This window comes from Mustela nigripes, unplaced genomic scaffold (assembly GCF_022355385.1).
Source record: "Mustela nigripes isolate SB6536 unplaced genomic scaffold, MUSNIG.SB6536 HiC_scaffold_76, whole genome shotgun sequence".
Classification (NCBI taxonomy): Eukaryota; Metazoa; Chordata; class Mammalia; order Carnivora; family Mustelidae; genus Mustela; species Mustela nigripes.
The window spans coordinates 631,197-650,669 of NW_026739491.1; the positions used below are offsets into that span (position 1 = coordinate 631,197).

Sequence of the window (19,473 nt, forward strand, 5' to 3'; positions counted from 1 at the left end):
ATCGGGCAGGGCAGGGGAGCAGGGGTGGGAAGAAAGGGTCTTCAGCTTATAATGGAGGCAAAGCTGCAAAACTTGGGCACCTGGCTTCCTCCACTGCCTCCGGCCAGGAGCAGGGGCTCCACCTCAGGGCCCAAGCAGGTGGGACCTGCTGCCCCCTAACCTCCCAGCGGTCCACAGGGCCTCACACTCGGGGTGGCTGAAAGTGCTGAGGGCCAGGCCCCTGGCCCAGGCCAGGTTCCTAAGAGGACAGTCGAATGGGAGGCTGGGGGCCCAGGAAGCGTGGGCGTGGCCAGTGCCCCAAGGCAGGGGAGGGCATGGGGACAGGCCGAGAGGTGCCCTGTCATGTGGCCCAAGAGATGGCCGCACTGTGCTCCTTGGCCTTCATGCGCAGGGCCGCGATGCTCGAGGTCTTGCGGTCCGGCTCCCCGTTGAGCTCGTAGCCGTTGAGGCCCGGGCTGAGGCCCGCCGCTCCGAACAGGCCTCCCATGTGTGTCTGGCCCACGTGGCTGCCAGCCCCGGAGACGCTCAGGAAGTCGGTGACACCGCTGGCCCCGGAGCCGGGGGGGTGGGTATGAGGGGACATGCAGGCAGGTACCGGGTCACAGGGGACCACACAGGCTGGCACCGGTGAGGCAGCCCCATTGTTGCCGATCCAGGATGGGTTCTGAATCTGGGGAGAGGGAAGGGAGAGCTGTCACAGGCTGGCTGGCGTTAGGGGCAGGCGTGGGCGTGGCGGGCACATGGTGGGGGAGGGGCGCTGCCGCGTACCTCCTCCCCCCCCCCCCCCCACGACCTCGCCCTGCTCACAAGCCCATCGTTATGACGAAATCATGCTTGGGTGTTCACCCGGGAGCCTCTCAAAACCTTGATGGCCATCCGGACCTGGAAGGGCTCGGGTTCTGTGCTTTGGCTCCTCTGCTCCCCGCAAACAGAAGTGGTTTTCGGGACTGAACATCACACTTGGTCAAGGGCTGCCTTTAGGGCACGGCCAAGCCGCTGAGGGCAGCTCCCGCCTCAGCCAGCTGACTTCCAAATTTGAGATGCAGTGGCCGGCTTCGTCTCTCCCTCCATGGCCCCTGGAGGTCAGCGACTGTCCCCCTCTCCTGTGAGTCCTCACCAGGCCTGGGGCATCCCAGGTACCTGAGAAACGGGAGCCGACCTGAACTCAGAGGGCTCTGGTGTTGGGAACGTGGGCTCCGGGCTGGCAGGCTGTGGCATGGCGGGGGCAGAGCTGGGCGGCGGGGCCTCCTCTCCCCGGTGTCCAGACCAGTGGCTGAGCTTCCAAGTGCTGTGTCCTCGAGGCTCCAGAAACTTACTTAGGAAGAAAAGGGGCTGCCTCAGGACGTGGTGAGTGTCCGTGCGTGAACGGATAGAGCCAGGCCAGATGCCACAGGCCAGGGTGTGTGTGTGTGTGTGTGTGTATGTGCACGTGTGCGTGTGTGTGTGTGTGTGTGAGAGAGAGAGAGAGGTGCTCAGGCAGCACGCGGGGGTGGACTGGAGGCAGATCTGGGCTGCAGGGGCTGGGGACAGGCTGAGTGGGACCAGAGGAGACAAGCCCTCTCAGCGCTGTGTGTGGGTTACAGGGGACCCTCAAGCGGCTTCTGCTGGCCTGCTCTCCTCCCTGCCCATGTTTGTAGTCTACTCAGGGAAGGCGCTCAAAAGCGGAATGAAGGGGGAGCTCGGCCCCCAAGTCTCATGGGGCATTGTCATGGCAACAAGAACCACTGGCCCATTGGCCCGACCACATTGCTCCCAGCTGGAGCGATGGGCAATCAGGGGCCTTTCCCTTCCCCTCCGTCAAGAGGTGTGTGATATGTGGTGCTGCAGGTGGGAGGGAAGAGCCCGCCCTGTCTTGGACCTCTTGCCCCGGCCCCTCACCCCTGCCTCCGCTCCAGCAGGGAGCTCAGGCAGTGGAAATCCAGACCCAGGAGTCAAGCCAGGGGCCCGTTCTCCCAGGACAGAGAGAGGAGAGATGCAAGTGTGCAGCAGGAGCTGAGGGTGAGAGGCGTGTGTGCGTGTGTGTGTGTGTGTGTGTGTGTGGCACCCCACATTCCTCAGCCTCACCCCAGGCCTGACCCCTGACCCCTGCCACATGAATCCTGGCAGGGGGAGGGGCAGAGCTGGTGGGGGCCGGGGAGGGGTGTCCAGAGGCTGGGTGGGGGACAGCAGGGCTCCGGGACAGTGGGTCTTAAAGGAAACAGGAAGGCCTGCGCCGCCACTAGTTCACTGCTGGGTGGGGCCGGGCTCGGGCTCAAGGCAGAGGCCTTGCTGCCACCGTCACCAAGAGGCCTGAGGGAGGCAACAGTCCCCTCTGCCGGGCAGGCTGTGGGCTGTGACAAGTGCACCTGGCCGGGAAGACATCTCTGCAGATGCCCCAGGGTCGGCCACTGCTCACACTCCTTCTCACCCCTGCACTGCCCTGGAGACTCCGCTGCCACTAGAGCGGAGACAGGCTGATAGCAGGGGACAGAGGGGAGGACGGGGTACGACACAGCCGCTGGGAGAGCTGAGGGTGCACAGCGCCCTTTATCCAGCTGTTTAATCCCCGAAGCACTTCTGTGTTGTCTAATTTTGGCCTTTCCACAACCTCACGAAAGAGCTGGGTGGGTACTTCCGTCGTGTCCATTTTTTCAGAAGAAACTGAGGCTTAGAGCTCGTGACTTGTCTGAAGTGAGAAAGGTCTGGAGCCAGAGGACAGCCCCGCTCAGGGCTCAGACCTCCATGTTCACCAGGAGCGTCTCCCACTGCCCTGGAGGCCTTGGTCGGCACCTTGACTCGCTTCCGAAGCCCGCAGCAAAAGGGGCAAATGCGGCAGAGGAGAAACCCACCCTCTCCGTCCGGGCCTGCCCATCCCTAAACGCCCAGCCAAGCCCGAGTCAGCACGCGAGGTAGGCAGGAACGGCCCAAGCCTCCCACATTCTGGGGTGACCAGGCCCGCGCCTGCGCTTGATGAGTCCCATCTGAGATGCCCACTCCTGGAGCCCGGGGCTGGCACTTACCTGGGCATAGTTCTCCGCCCGGGTGAGGAGGGGCAGCTCATAGGCAGCGGAGAAGTGGGTTCGAACCTGCTGCATCTGTCCGAAACGCTCCCTCTTTCTCCACTTGGCCCTCCGGTTCTGGAACCAGACCTACGGGACAGAGCGATTGTTCTGGAGCTCAGGCAGTACCCATCATTCCCTGGAGCCCTGCACCTGTCTTAGAGCCAGGTCGGGGCCGTGAAGCTGCAGGGAAGGATCTGCTTCAGCCTTCTGCCTCAAAGTTCACAATCTAGAATAATCAGTGCTCAGAGTCGGGAAGGCAAGCTTAGCCCCAACTACCCACAGTGTGATCTTGAGTCAGACTCTATCATTCCGAGCTGCAGGTGTCACACCCACGCATCATGTCACTGGTCCTCCTCGGGGTCATCTAACCAACCCCACCCCAGCATGGCCTGACCTGCCTCAGGACACGGACTCCTGAGGGGAACCTGACCAAAGGTGTGACAGCTCCTCTAGAAAATCTTTCTCTAGACGCTCATACACATATACACAGACACACACACAGTCTGGCCATAATTTTCCACCAGCTCCATGGTTCCTTGGGGCCTGTCTGGTGGCCCAGAACCCGCATTCCTACCTAGCTAAAGCCTCTCTGCTGCCTTCATGTTGGAAAGTGTCCCCACTCAGGCCCCCTGTGCTGAAGTTCCTGTGGAGAACAGGGGTTCAGCTGGGCAGCAGAGGCCGTCAGGGATGGCTTTGTGGAGGAGAGGCCTGGGGCTGTGTCCTAGTGTAGACACAGCAGGGCAGGCTCAGGAGACCCCAGGAGGCCATGCTGCCCAGCTAGCAGGCGGCAGGAGAGAGAGACCTGTGGACACAGAGGTCAGACTGTAGAGGGCCTTGATGCCCAGCCAAGTGGTTGGCTCTTGGTGTGGTCCCTAAAGGTGGCCACTGCGAGGTCTCATGCAGAGGGTGTCCTGACTCCGAGGAGGGGTGAAAACCTACCTGTCCCTGAGCGGGGGCTGGTGGGGTGTTGGCTGGGGTGGGGCCTTTGTGGGGAGGGTGGTCTCTGATGGGTGGAGGTGGCGCCGTTGGGCCCTTCACAGCAACACTTCCGACAGGCTGAGAGCTTTCCCAGGCTTCATGGGCAAGAGCTAGGCTGGGGGCCTACTTGCCCTGCCCCGAGACTTGGGATCTGGGGGGCAGGACAGGTGGGAAAGGGTGTGAGGAGGGGAGGGATCAGCTGCCAGACCCCAGATGGCTTCAGGTTGAGTCAAAGGCAGGCCTCGGAGATGCCCAGAGGGAGGTTTCTGTCAGCGGGACAGGATGTGTCCCTGCCAGCAGCCTCAGGCACAAGTGGGCACACCCCAACGGCCCCCCACAGGCAGCCTGCTGGCAGCCTTGCTGAAGGCACAAAGGATGTCCTCAGAGGAGAGAGAAGGAGCCGGGCCGGAGGCGGGAGGGCTCCCTCACGGCAGCCCAGAGCCTGCTCAGCCCTTCCTCGCTTCTAGCGTAGCTGCGCCACCAAGCGCCCATTCCCGCGCAGGCATTGTCACTGGCCTCAGTTTTTGCATCTGGAAAATGGGGCCAATATCTGTACTAATGTCCTCACAGTGGTGGCGCCTCACAGAACAGCAGGTGAGAGCTGAGAAATGCTGTCAGAGAGTTCTGAAGAGTACTTGGCTCTTGCTTATTTATAGCTCCTGACCTTTCTTGCTGTCTTTTGCTAAAAGGAAAAGAAGCTGGGGTGTGCATGACTCATGTGAGTGTGGGGAGGGTGAAGGCAGGGAGTGAGTGTGGGGTTGCACCTCAGGTTTCCCTCTCTGGTTCCAAGGATGCATGTGTGTGTGCACAAGTGTCTCTCTCACACACACACACACACACACACACACGAGCTGGTATTGCTTTGAGGGCCATCCTGCCTCCCTGTCTTGAGGCTGGTGTAGGAGACGCATCAGCCCCTGCTCCAGAGCCTCCTGGGCCCCTTTGCCTCCGGGGGCTCCTGGGGTCCAGGCCCAGGCCTCCCGCTGAGAGCCAAGGGCAGATCGGGTCTCCTCTCTGCGCCGCTGAAACGGGATCCCCCTTTATCAGTGGCCTGGAATGGGGGGCGGGGGCCAGGATGAGAGAATGAATCAGAGGAGCTTGTTTTCATTTCATGTTTAATTTCCTGCAGGCTTAGCTCCGTCTTTCCGCTCCTTCCTCAGCCTCCCAGGGTTTGCTGGGGGGGACGCCAGGGGGAGGGGAGAAGCCCACTGGAGGCATCAAGATATATGGCTCCATTCTTTCTTGGGGGCTGGGGGGGAAAAGGTGAGGAAAAGTGTCCGTGGCCGCCACTGGGGTGGGGGGTATTGCCGGGAGTGGCAGGTGGAGGGGTGCCAGTAGAGGTATCTGGCAGGCTCTGGACAGGCTGGGGGGGGGGGGGGGCCCGGCACGGGGAGGGGGGCAGCCGGTCCCAGAAGTGGGAGGAGGAGCAGAGTGGGGAGAGATGGAATGTGGGGGCTGGAGCTGAGCATGGGGGAGTGGCAGCGGGGGGTGCTGGGTTATCTGGGAAGACAGCTGAGGAGCCGGGAAGCACCGGCAGAGATGGTGCTGTCTTTGGGATGGGAGTGGAGGAGGGCCAGGCCCAGGGATGTACGGGAGGGTTAAAGACCCAGAAACTTCGGGAGGTGGGAGGCAAGGCTGAGGGGCCGCTGAAACACCCAAGCACCCCCGCCTTGCCTGCAGCCCTGGACCTGTTCCTGTACAGGGCTGAGACTCTTCTGCTGAGCAAGCCCCGGGGATCTACAGCCTCAAGCCTCAAGGCCCCCAGCTTGGGTGGCGGCCGGGCATCCTCAGGACCCCTCTGAGCTCACGGTGGAGGGCCTGGAGATGAGGCGCGGCCATCCTTCCAGCTCGGGCTCCTGGAGCCTGGCGCTCTGAGAGCTCTTCACAGATGCTCTGTGCCTCCGGGCTCTGCGGCCCCAGTCTGTCTCCACAGGACAGCCCCAGGGCAGAGAGGGGACCACGAGGTCCAGCCTTCCAGTCTGCATGTCGCGCCCCAGGACCACCCCGCTCCTGGCCCACCCTGGCCTGGGCCTGCTCAGCACAGGCTTCTCCCCAAGGAACCAACCGTCTTGGCGGGGGCCTCAGTAACCGCAGCCCATCTGGGGCCAGGGCGGGGTGGCCCAGGGCGGGGAGGCCTCTGTCTTATTGTCTTCAGACACCAGCTGCGGAGATCGGAATCCCAGACAGCAGAGAGAGGCCCCTGCAGCCCCTGGAGCAGGGCCAAACCCCGAGCTTCTTCCCAGGAAAGGTCCATCTTGGAGCCGCCCACCCCCCTCCCTGTCCCCAGCGCCACTCTACGCCAGGCACCTGGCTTCCCACCAGCTGAGTAAAGGCCCTGAACAGACCCAGCAGGGGCAGGCGGGGGGTTCTACCGCCACTCCCCCCAAACCTCAGGGCACTGCCAGGCTCGAGCCAGAGGTCTGACGCACATGGAAGTCCCACCCACCCTGCTGCCTTTATACAAAGAAAAGTCTCAGAACAATATGGCCCATGTCCTGGCAGAGCCAACTGAAGTAAAAGAAACATGGGCTGGAGCTCAGGAGTCCTGGATTCTAGTCTCAGCCCTGCCACTGAGTCACTGTTCTGGAGTCACCTGACCACAGGTGATCACGTCCCACCTGTGGGCCTCTTCCTACTTATTATAAAACCAGAAGACCAGATCGATGATCCTTTCCAGCACTAATGTTCTATATTCCTATCTCCTCCCCTTAGATGAGAAGATATGCAACACATCAACATTTCCCTTTCTGCCTTGGCTGCCAGGAAGCTCAGGGTTGAAATTTGTGCTCAGTGGCAGCCGTGATTCTTAGCCTCAATGTCTGACCTAATTACCTGCCTATTTCATGACACTGTTCTTGGTTTTAGGTGACATTAATAAATCTGGTTTGAAAGTAGGCATAAAAGGGTATGTGTGCACACGCAGAGGGAACACTCGGCTTTGGCCGTGTGATGGCACCTGAAAAATGTTCTCTATGGCCCAGTGTCATTTCCATGTTTGTCCTAGAAGAGCCGTCCTTCTTTTGTTACTAAGTAAATTCAACTCTCAGGCGCTCCCATCCTCTTGTAAGGAACACATGCGCGTGCGCACGCACAAACACAAACACACACACACACACAGTGCAAAGAGTGGACCAGTCAAACCCATACCAACACGGTGCCCACAGGAACATCCCATAACTGGCCTCCCCCTTCTCCACCAGCTCCTTCAGTTCCTCCCAATCCACGGGCTGGGCCGAGGCCAGGTTCTGGAGTTTCTGTCCAGACTCCAAGGCCCGTGAGGTCTCATGGCAGTCTATCCTGATGCAAATAAGAGAGTTGGTGTGTGACACTTCTGGAATGACAGGACAGCCTCAGATGCCCTGCCTTCCTTCCCCAACCATTCGCCAGGCACTGGATAGGAACAAGACGGGCAGCCAGACCCCGGGAACTTGTGGCCAAACGACCCGACTCTTCAGTCTGGGTATCCGCAGTTTCTGGATGGCTGCATAGTTATGGTGACGGCTGGTCCTTTCTCACATGATCCATTCTGAATGAAATCATTTCTGGACAATGTCACAGATGCTCAGCCTTGTTACGCAGAGCATGGCTGGGACTGAGGAACCTTTTACCCATGCCCTGGGAATGCTCTCCTGAAGGTTCCTTAGTGAACAGAGGCAGCAGGGGGCGCCCTTGGGGCCTGCAGATAACGGAAGGCTCTGTCTTGCCCTGAGCCCACTTCTGCACTGAGCCGAGCCTGGCTGAGCTGCTACTTTAAAACAAAACAAAAAAAATACGGGGCGCCTGGGTGGCTCAGTGGATTAAAGCCTCTGCCTTCAGCTCAGGTCATGATCCCAGGGTTCTGGGATCGAGCCCCACGAGCCCCACGAGCCCCACGAGCCCTGCGTCGGGCTCTCTGCTCCGCAGGGAGCCTGCCTCCTCCCTTCTCTCTCTCTGCCTGTCTGTCTGCCTACTTGTGATTTCTCTCTCCCTGTCAAATAAATAAAATCTTGAAAAAAAAAAGCTATTTTAAAAAACAAAAAACAAAAAAACACAAATGAATAAACAAATAACAAAAAAACAAGAACTGCTCTATGCTGTCAAGCCATTGACTTCCTCAGCCCATTGGAGGGGGAAAAAACCGCTATGTGACAACACTGCATTTGCTATTTCTAACATACTCTGGGGTAGGAAAGTAGACTGAGCGTGACATTTATTTGTGTGAAGCTGAAGCCTGAGCTTTAGTGCATGGATTTTGTCTCCTGTGCTTTGGGTACTCAGAGGTCTTTGCTTCCTCTCTGCTTCTTTTCCTGCTCTAACTTCATGTGAGGAGGGAGGACACAACTCTCTGGACAAAGGAGGTCCACCAGTCTACAAATACTTATTTTTTGCCCTCGCTGCTCTAAGTTCAGCCTTCTCTAATTGGTAGGAATACAGTGATGAACAATCAGACGGTACCTGTTCTCAAGGAACTCACATTATAGTGACCGGAGACAAACATAAAGTAATTTAAGCCAGTCATAAATTCTATAAAGAAGAAAAAAAAAAAAAAACAGGACAATGTGGTTGAAGGTGACCCGATTTGGTTGTCTTATGTTATGTTGATTTGGGATGAGTTGGGTTGTTTTGAATGTGTTGGTCTGGGTTGTGTTGGGTTGGGTTCTGTTGGGTTGTGCTGAACCATGTCAGGTAGAGTTGACTGTGGTATTTGGGTTTTGTTGGGTTGAGTTGGCTGTGTTGATTTGGGTTATGTTGTGTTGGGTTGGGTCTTGTTGCATTGTGTTAAGCTGTGCTGTTTAGGTTGTGTTGGGCTGTGTTGGTCTGGGTTGTGTTGCATTGGGTTGGGTTCTATTGGGTTGTGTTGAGCGTGTTGGGTTGGGTTGCCTGTGTTATTTGGCTTCTGTTGGGTTGTGTTGGATTGGCTGTGTTCGTTTGGGTTATGTTGGGTTGGGTTGGGTTGGGTGTTTTGGTGGCTGGATGGTGTTAGGGGGCTATTGCTTTAGCTACTGTGGTCAGGAAGACTTCACAAAGGAGGTATATTGATTTGGGAGTCAAAAGATGGAGGAGGAGGCAGCCGTCCTGGGCAGAGAGAAAAGCCTGGTTGCTCTCTGTTTCTGCCTGTTGGACGGCTATAGATGTTTTAGGTTTATCCTCTTTTCTTCCTAAGAGATAGGCCTTCAAAGGCAGAGACCAGTCATTTTCTCCTTTTTGAAATGGCCTGGACCACACAGAGCCCAGAAATACAGCTAACAGTCTTCTGTACCTGCTCCTGCCAGAGCAAGAAGGCTGATATTCAGATGGAAAACAGTAGCCTTGCCCTGTGTGGAGCAGGGGTGTAAGGGGCAGGCTGTCCTTGGATTGGGGTAAAGAAAGCTCTGGTGTGGTTGAGGGACAGTCGCATGGTCCCAGCTTTGGCCACCAGCCAGGGTACAAGCCCTGCTTTCCCAATCTCTCCCCAGGAGCCCTCACTGACCTGCACGCGGGCCTCGGTGAGGTCTGTCCTCATGGCCAGCTGCTCCCGGGCATACACGTCGGGGTAGTGGGTCTTCTGGAAGACCTTCTCCAGTTCCTCCAGCTGGTAGCTAGTGAAGGTCGTTCGGTTCCTCCGCTTCTTGCCCTTGTTGCTCTCAGAATCGGCCTTCTCCAGTGGGCTGGGGAGGTCGGTACTGGCCCGGTCCTGGGGCCCCTTCACTCCAGCCTCCTTCACACTGAGGTAGCTGCTGTCCATCCCCACGGTGTCAGAGTCGGGTGGCAACTCTGGCTCACCCAGGGAGCTCTCTTTGGCTGAAGGGGAAGACACAAGGTCAGAAACCAATGACTGAACCAAGTAAGAGAGGAGGGAGGGACAGGGAGAGCCCTCCCCTGCCATTCTCCTGTCGGCATCACACTGGATGCGAGGGTGGGAGTTCCTGGTTCTAATCCTGACTTGCCATTAACATGCTGTGTGACCTTGGGCAAGTCTGTTTCCCTCTCTGAGCCACTTTGCCATCATCTCAGAATGGACCTTTTTTAGCATCAACATTATATGACTCTGGAACAGCCAATCTGATCTCTTGGACCTTTAATCCCTGCTCCCACCGACTCTGGGCTCCTCCATCTAGAAGGACCCCCTTTGCCAGAACTTCTGCGTTGGGCCTGGGGAATGCTGATCCAGTGCCTCAGATCTCCAGGGGAAGGGAGAGCTAATTCAGCAGCCATGTCTGGCCCAACAGGGCAGGGCAGGGGCAGGGAGGAGGCCGGTATCGAGACAGACAGGAATGCCCTTCCTATCCAGGCCTGGTCCTGTCTGGGCTCAGTGGAAGTTGCGGAGAAGAATCCCCAGCCCGAAGAATCCAGCATGAGGGGTCACGCGCTTGTCCTTCACTGGTTTCACCTACTGTCCAGGCAGGGTCCTGCCTGCTTGAAGCTAGTGACGCATTTACTAGGGAAGCTGGGCGGGCATCTGCATCCCCAGGATGCTGACGTGTGTGCCCCACTAGAGTCACACTAAGCTCAGACCCGGGCCCCCAGCCACCCCATCTGCCAGGATGGGGCTCTACTGGGTGATTCGTAGATGCCCAGTGCTGGGCAGGACCAATAGCTCTATGGAGGTCAGGGAAGAGGTGGTGGAGGCCAGCTGGTGGGGAGTGGGGAAGGGAGTAACTTGTCCACGTCCAAATGGCCCAGTTAGCACCCTGGGCAGACACGCTTGCCTCAGAGTGAAGGTTAGAGTGTGGACTCCGGAGCCTATGGAGGGTATGACTCCCACATGGACCTCGCTCCAGCTGTGAACTTGGGACAGTTCACTTAACCTCTGTGCCTCAGTTATCCCCTCTGTAAAATAGGGATGAAGATACTTGTAGGCTCTTCCTGCTGGGGCACTATAGGGTTAAGGAGGCCAACAGGCAAAGCCCTTAGCACAGCGCCGGCTACGTGGGTTTCTGTCCCTATCGGTGTATCCCCAATTCCAGTATGGACTTCCGACCTGCAGAGGACTCTGGCCCCGGAGAAGTCTTCCCAGCAGGGGGGCCCTGCCCAGAGCATCTGGGTGCACGACCAGGGTGCACGAACAGTGGGTGCTGGCCTGGTGTCCGGAGGCCGGTGGGAGCCCTTCTCTGCTGCACCGCCCATCCCGGCCCGTGTGGTGAGGATCTCACGCCAGCTCTGATTACAGTAAGGCCTCCAGGGAGCACTGGAGAAGGCCTGCACACGCACAAGCTTTGACGGTCGCACACACGCGTGTTTGGTGTGAGCGCCTCTTCTGGGAGCAGGTCCACATGGTGGGCATGGAGTGTCAGGACGATGCCGCTGGCTCAGGTCTCCCGACTCCGTCCGCAGCCTGGGGGCTGAGGCTGTAGGCTGGCTCTCCCCCCAGCTTCCCCTGTGCCCTTCCCCTAATGCTGGGAAGGGGTGAGGGACAGCTGCCTGTCAGCCCCATCCCTCTCTCCGAGGCCCCGATGAAGGGGGTGGAGGTGAGTGCTTGGAGCCGACCCGCCCGCGGCATCGGGAGGCCATGCGAGGGGGCCCTTGGCGGCGCTGATGCCACAGGGAGGGCGGCAGCCCCCAGGCATCACGCAGGACACCCACGTGAGCCCGGGCACACGCATACCGCCACTGCTGCGGTGACAACATTATGCAAACTGCAGCTGGCAGCCGGGCCAAGAGCTTTCAGCGAAGATATTTATCTTGCTGGCAGACAAACAAGTTTTATGTTTTGGGTTTTTTTTTTAAGAGAAGAAATCCCACCCAGCCTCACCAAAAATAAACATCTCTGTTATGCAATTTCCTGGAGGCCAGACTGGGGGGCAACCCCTGCCCCTCCTGCCCCCGCACCGATCTCCGGGCCCCATCCCATGACCCCACGGACCTTTCGAGTGTCCTCTGGCATCCGGCCTGGGGTTGGGACCACCCTGCACAGCAACAGGGAATGGGCTGCATGGGGAGCTCTGTGCTAGAGAGACTGAGGGTTGTAGGGACCAGTCCAAGCTCTGAGTTTTAACTGGGGGTAAACTCACACCAGAGAGAGCAGGCAATGTGTGCCTCTAGCCCCCCCCCCCCCCGTCCTCTCCTCCTACCCTGTGGGCTTGGGGCCTCTTCCCAGGGAGAGAGGGGTAGGGGCAGAGGAAGAGGAAGGCAGGGGCCTCACATAATCAAGGAGTCCTGCTTTGCTCCTCCTGGGTGTGCGAGGACCAGCCTCTGAGGACGACGAGGGAAACCCCTCAGTGTTGACCCCGTTCTAGGCTTAGCCGGTTGGGGGGCAGCAGAAAGTCCAGTCTTCTAGGGTGAGAAGTAAGAATCCAGGTTCTCAACCCTCCAGACACCGACTGAGACCGAGCAAGTCGGGGAGAATTGGAGAGACAGCACGGGGTGTGCAAAGACCACCAGACCAAGCTAGGAGGTCTGCTCTTGGGCCCGGCTCTACCATGATCTGCCTGTGACCTCAGATGACTCTTCTCACATCCCAGAGTCTCATCGGCAGCTGGAGCTGCCGTGCCCCATCTGGAGTGTGGCACACCTGAGGCAGGGGTGTGCCACAGCCTCGGCCTAGCGGAGTGTCCCTCCGCCTTTGTCACCCCTGGGGGCCTTTCCTTAAGATCTGGAATGGCAAGAAGAGGGGAGCAGAATGGGGGCCAGTCTGGGTCCAGGCAAATGTTGGCCAATAGGAAAGCCTTAGAGATGGAAGGAATTCTGGCAAACTGATGCTTCCAGGTCCTCAAGGAAGAGGGAAGAGAGCCTTCCCATCTCAGTCTTCACTGTTGATCATTTTGCTTTAAATTGGGAGGCTGGGCCTCTAATTTAGATGACAAAGAACAATGCCCCAAGGTCCCATGGCTCACCCCCAAGAATCCCAGATTTGGGGCGGGAGGGGGAGGTCTATGTCAAACTCCTTCTACCCTGCAGCTTCTCCAGCAAGTGGGGCCACACGGGCTGTGGGGACAGAGAGCTCACTGCCATCAGGACACCTGCCATTCATCCTCAGCTCCGGCCTACGTCTGTCTCCTAGAGGTTTGGCTCACTGGTCTTGGCTCTGGCTCTCCCGGGTCTTCCCCGAGATGGGCGCCACACCTCCCAGAGCCTTCTGTCCTCCTGTCTAAACAGCCGAGGTTCCCACTGCTGGCCCCAAGTTTAACAAGACTGACACGGGGGGCTGCTAGGGACGGGTTGCATGATGGTTTTGGGGCCTGGGCAAAGCCAGCAGTTTGCTCTCCGACCGAACAATCCTGAGGAGCTGGGTGGAGAATCAGGTGGGTGGCCCAGGGCCAGGAGTGCTGGGTTAGGATCCCGCTTGCCCTGCAGTGCCCTCCTCAACAAGACAGCCGTTGGAACCAGAGAAGCCCACCACTTGGGCTGAAATACTCTTCACCAAAGGTTCCCACTGACTTCCTTGGTCTCCCTCACCTGCACCTCTGGTCACCTGCCTGGAATGGCTTCCTTTCCAGCTGACCTGCAAGATCCCATCAAGTATCAGCTCCTCCAGGAAGTCCTCCCAGACTGCGACAACCCTACAGACCCCTTTGGCCTCTGCTCAGCCTCTCCCATCACTGCCCGTGTTTCTGAACAGTATGTAATCAAGCCCCAGGTGTCCATTCCTTCCTCTAGCACATCAGTTCCCGGACAGTTGGAACCTCATGTCACGGACCTGGGCTTCGCCCAGGATGGGGCAGATGGCAGATGTGCTGTGAGAAGTTGCTGGAGAGTAAGTGGACAATTTCTAACGAGCAAACAACGCCGAGTCTGTGCAGCTACCTTTGTGTGCCTACCATGTGCCGGCCGTGGCAAGCCACCAGCAGAAGGTGCTTGTTGAACCCACGAGTGGACCAGTTCATCCTGCTACATGAGGAGGAGACAGGTGGGTAGGACACGGGAGAAAGGGGCTTGCATTTGCGAGTGCCTCTGTGAGCAGCTGGCATCAGGAGACACAAGAGGAGACGAGACAGTGGACCAACACGGCCGGCGGAGCATGTGCCCATGTGCGGCCGGCGGGAAACACGGAGCATCAGGGCAGCAGACGCAGAAGCAAAGGGATGGGATTTAAGGAAGGGGCTCTAGAACGTAAACGTCCAGGGAACCCAGTCTGAGATCTGCTGGGGGCCAGCTCCGTACCCGCCATGATGCCATGGTGGGGAGAAGGCCACCGGGAGACCCTCTGTCGCCCCGCTTCTGGGCCAGCCCTCTTCAGGGACCAGAGCACTGTGCTGCACGAGGCTGAGCAAGAGCAGAGCCCCCTGGGCCAGACCACCCGCCTGCAGCTCTGGCTGCCCCACCACCACTTCCAATGGGACTCTGGACTGGCGCCATGTGGATGCCCCACCCACAGTGTGGAGGGGGCTCTGTCCCTGTCTCAGGGGCCCAGGGCAAGGTCATCCTGATCTGCTGCTTCCCAGTGGAATGTCTTGAGGTGGCTATAAACCGCAGATGACCCAGAGGAATCAAGCAATGTGTGTACGTAAAACACCCAGGGTGACCAGTGGCTGCCCCTCCAAAGGTCTGCCTGCAACGGCAGCCATGATGGTCGGCTCGCCCTTCAGACGACCCTAGGTCAATGTCTCCACCAACCACTTCTGACGAAGTAGCAGCATTTAGCTTGAAGATATATTGCACATCAGGAGCCACAGAAGGCCTCCAACCTCTGCCTGAACTCCGAGAAATACAAGAGATGGAAAACCTGTCTTTTTTCCATTCCCCTTTTTTTGCTGTCCTGTTTCAACCCAATGACGTCACTCTAACCTAGTCTAAACTTTTTTTTTTTTATATATACGAAAGCCCTGGAGAGATTTCCGAGGGTGACTGTGATTTTTTTTTTCATGGCTGTGATTTCAAGAGGATGCACTTCTGAAGCGAGGAGGGTGCGGGAGGGCTCTGTGGGCTCATTCTTCCCCTGTGCACAGACGCACACCCGCAGGCACAGGGCACAAGCCTGCAGCTGTGAATGGGTGTGCGGAACATGTGTGTGGTTGCCTGCGGACAGTCTGAGTGCAGGCCCACGAGCAGAGTGTGTGCGGCTGAGTCTGGAGATTTGTGCAAGCGAGGGTGACTTTACAGATACACATAGGTGAGTACGGATGCGGGAAGTGTGTGTGTGTGTGTGTGTGTGTGTATTAGTTGTGCACAGGCCAGTGCATGTGGTGTATATGTCTAAGGGGTCTGAGTAATTGTATCCTCCATGGTTTTGATTACATCTATTTTCCCTCCAAACATCTGCTTTGTGGGGGACACGCCGCTCTCTCTGTTCCCGGGTGAGTCGGCCTCACACACCCCTGTGGCAGAGCACACTGGGCCGATGTAATCTCCTTAAACAAAACAGGCCAGCATGAGGCCCTTTCATGCTATTTAAAGGGCACTGACTAAAAACCCCCGCTGCTGTCCAAACAGTCCTGTGGGGGCAGGGCAAAGGTGAAAGGTGAGCCATTGATCACGTCCTGGACCCACCTCCTCTGCCCTGGCGCTCCCGCTCCCGGGGCTCCCAGCTCCATGCAGAGCTCAGCCTGGATGTCCCTGGTTTAGGTCCAGGCCCACTCGCTAACGCCAAAGGGGTAGCAGGAACTGGGGGTACATTTCAGCGGTCTCACCTGATGATGGCAGACCGGGTCCCCACCCTCGGGGACCTGCCGACCTGCAGGGGAGAGCCAGAGGTGGAAGCTTGGGTGCTCGGGGTGGCCCCCACCGGTGACATGGGCACCCCTGCTCACCCACACCAGCTCTGAACACGCCTCTTGAAACAGAAAGTCGGAGGCGCTGTCACAGAGCCCGGGAGACTAAGGAGACCCGCGGGCCACGTGTGGTGTGTTGGATCGGCTCCTGGAGCAGTGAAAGGACAGCAGGGACACAACTAGTGACCTCTGAATAAAGGACGGGGCTTAGTTAACAGTAGTATGAAAGGAGAAAAAAAAAAGAAGTGGGCAAAATATGTAAATAGATACCTCACCCCAAAGGACCTACAGGCGACAAAAAAGCATGAAAACACGCTGGACAAATTATCCAGTCCCGAAATGCAAAGTACGAGCCCCGTGAGACAGCCCCATGCACCGACTGCCACGGAATTAAAACCCCGGGTGGCACCAGGTGATGACGAGGACACGGAGCCACGGAAAGTCTCCCACGTCGTTGGTTGGGAAAACAGAGAAGCAGTTCTATAATTAAACCCACACTCCCCACGTGACCCAGAGATGCTGCTGCGAGGTGTTGGCCCGGAAGATGTGAAGACTGATGTTCACCGAACCTGCCTGCAAATGCTTAGAGCGGCTTCGGTCAGAATCACTCCACACTGGAAACAACCCAAAGGTCCTCGAACAGGTGAATGCATAAGCAAACTGGAACCACCACATGAGGGGCTAGAGACTCAGAGATAAAAAGAATGAGCTATTACACAGTCAGTGGCAGGAATAACTCTCAAAAGCAGCATTAAGGTCTGTAAAAGAGGCCAGACTCAAAATTTACATATGTATGACTCTGCTTATTTATCCCAGGACATCCGGGGAAAGACAGCAGCAGGAGGATGGAGAGCAGATCACTGGTTGCCAGGGGCTGGGGAAGGGGGAGGGCTGGTGTGTGAGTACGTGAAACTGCATGGGGATGTGTTGAGATTCATAAAACCATACACCACCCCCTGATTTTAATTTTGCGGCACATTATTTGAAAAAGGAAAGACACGTAAACTATAGAGAAAATATAAAACTGTGTTTTCATATGTTACAGAAAAACTAACTAATAAAAAGTTTGTATGTCTTCACCCAGAAATTCCACTTCCAGGAATGTAGCCTAAAGGAATCTTTATGGCTGGGCATGAAGAATTTGCTAGAGAGAAAGTTCATCATGGCATCTTTATACAGAAAAACCAAAAATAACCAAAATATCCAGTAATAGGAGACTGGTTAAATAAAGGATTCTATTTCCATAAATAGAAGATCCTTCCTGATATTCCATATTCTGCAAACTGTTTCTTGGCTTTGCACACACATTATTATGTATTTATTGGAGATTTTTTCCCTTTATTACCTCTCTCTGCTTTCCATAAAACAGAGAGTATATCTGAATATATTTGTTTTGTGTACCCCTGTCTAACGTCAACTATCATGGCTGGCATGCAGTAGGTATTCAATAAACACTTGATGAACAAATGAATGAAACTAATATAAAAGAACAGTGTTTTCACATCTGGAAGGATGTTCGGGGTGTCGTAAATAAATCTCATCTTTAAAAAAAATGCAGAAGGGGTGGAATATCTGTCCTTAGAAAATTCTAGAACTTTCTAGAGGTGGGAATATAGGTATATGGGTTGATTTTTGTTCCTTTTTTTTTTTTCCTGGTCCGAATTACTTTTCTATTTGTCTTACCATGAAATAGAATTGCTTTTATCATTATATAAAATACTATTTGAAACCAAGGATTAGAATCCCAAAAGATGACTGAACTCTGCTGTGAAGTTTTGGGGGGTGGGAGATGAGCACCAGTAGGGGTGCAGTGGAGAAAGGATAGGGATGCTTCAGAGAAAGGCCCTTTTATGGGGGGGAATGGCCGCTGTCCTCACAAACTGGGCCCCCTAGGACTTTGCATTCTCTTGGGCTCTGGAGACTTCCAGATTATAGGCTTATGTTCACCTCCTAAAGGGTTTCTCTGCCTTCAGGCCTCAAATACAACCAGACATACACATCTGATTGTACTGCAACCTACTCTAAAGGCTTTCACTGGTTCCCCAGAGCTCTCACTGGGATCGCAGGTAAACTACAGGGTGCTCAGTCAAGTTAAAATTTCAGAGAAACAACGACTAATTTTTAGTATAAGTACGTCCTCGAGATTGCATGGAAAATACTGACAGTAAAAATTACTCATTGTTTATTTGAAAATTCAAATTTCACTGAGCATTCTGAGTTTATAGTTAGGTTTTTGTTTTGTTTTGTCTTGTTTTCCCCTAAATCTGCCAACCCTACCGATCAGGCTTGCTGTGACATTCATGATTCCCCAGGCGGGTCTGACCCCTGCCTGCTTCGTAGACTCATATTTTCTCCCACTCTCTGCCTCTCTCTCCTAGTCCCTTCTAGTCCCACGGACCAGTCCTTTCATTCCCCCAGAGCGTCACACTAATATAACAATTATCCAAGTTCCCACGTGGAAAAATGGTAAAAATCAATCAGCGAAGTGAAGATACGCCAAGAGACGGAAACTATACCACACACACACATAGTAAGCACCCCCATGCAGACACGTTTCTTCGCACACATTTTTTTTTAAACCTAACACTCTCTCCAGGACATCTTTCCACGCTGTTCTTGATTCTTCCATCACCCCATTTGAATTGGCTGCATGTGATTCCTCCACAGGGACAAACTCGGTCTAGCCAGTCCCCTACTGCTGGGCACCCGGGTTTCTGACTGTTTCAAGGATAACAGGCCCGCGATGAACATCCTCGTCGTTAAATCCTTCCTCCATCATGGTGATTTACATTAGAAGGAGCTCCAAGAACGACTGGATCAGATCGTGTTCACATTTGAAGGTCTCTGATCAACAGGGCCAAACTGCCTTCCAGAGCCATGAGTCTCCCCTTGGCTACCCATGTGCCACCCGCTTCAGGATGAGGGGTGTCCTGGCACATTAAGCATCTCTGCCAGTGTGATAAATGAAAGTGAGATCTTGGTTGAATTTATATTTTTATTACCGGCAAAGTTGAATCTTTCATCTGTTACATTCCTTCTTCTATGGATTGCTTTTAGTGCACTCCCAAGGTTCAGGGCCAGGATGACCCCTTCTCTTTCCCTGACCCCAGGGCTGGGCTTAGCTCTTAAATACTGAGTTCTTTGCTTTCAAGTGCTTGTGTCGGGTCCTGTCCTCCGCTTGAGTGTGAGAGGTTCAGAGCAGCACATCCCTGATGCATCGCTGGGGCTCGAGGTGGACCTGCCTCCTTCTGCCTTTGGGAGCTCTGTATGTCCTGCTGGGGGTGACCCAAGGCACCTGCAGGACAGGGAGCGAGCCACAGGGCTGGGCTCCAGATCCAGGAGGGCCCGGGTCCCTTGGTGCACACTGTTGTATGGGTGGCGTGGCTGAGGCAGGGAGGTGGGAGAGTGGGCTCAGGAACCCACCTAGCCATGGGGCAGGGCATAAAGGACCACAGCCAACCTTGCTGCCTCTATGGTCCTGCACAGAACTCTTGGCTTCTCTGTGTTCTCATTTCAACAAGTATTACTTGGCTCCCTGCCAGGGATGGGGGAAGGGGCTATGGAGGGGCACAGTCCCTGTGGGAAGCCACAGCTGAGGAGGAGTCACCAGGCCCTGGGATGCGCACAAAGCTCAACCACAAGTCGAGCTCCCTGGTCCCCTGCTTCCTTGAAGGTTCTAGAGCCCCACTCCTTGCCGCCAGGCTCAAGGCTGCAGTTGCTGGTCTTGCCACCAGGAGGCACTGCAGTCCCAGTGAAGTTCCTCAGGGTGGACGTGGGCCCCAGGGCCCCAGGCCTTGAGGAGGTTTCTAGAAGTCTGCTTGAAGACCAAGGCCCGACCTGGGAGGGTT

General features: G+C 56.0%; 1 protein-coding gene across 1 annotated transcript in view; it reads right to left on the reverse strand.

Annotated features, from left to right (window-relative positions):
- Nucleotides 1-203: 203 nt before the first annotated feature.
- The window catches only part of LOC132008239 (homeobox protein aristaless-like 4), a 44,020-nt gene continuing 24,750 nt past the window's right edge, over nucleotides 204-19,473 (reverse strand). The window contains exons 2-4 of the mRNA XM_059386734.1: nucleotides 9,469-9,779; nucleotides 3,000-3,128; nucleotides 204-670 (exon numbers count right to left, since the gene is read on the reverse strand). Coding sequence (XP_059242717.1) covers nucleotides 341-670; nucleotides 3,000-3,128; nucleotides 9,469-9,779 — 770 coding nt within the window. The 3' untranslated portion in view covers nucleotides 204-340. The remainder of the gene's footprint in view (nucleotides 671-2,999; nucleotides 3,129-9,468; nucleotides 9,780-19,473) is intronic.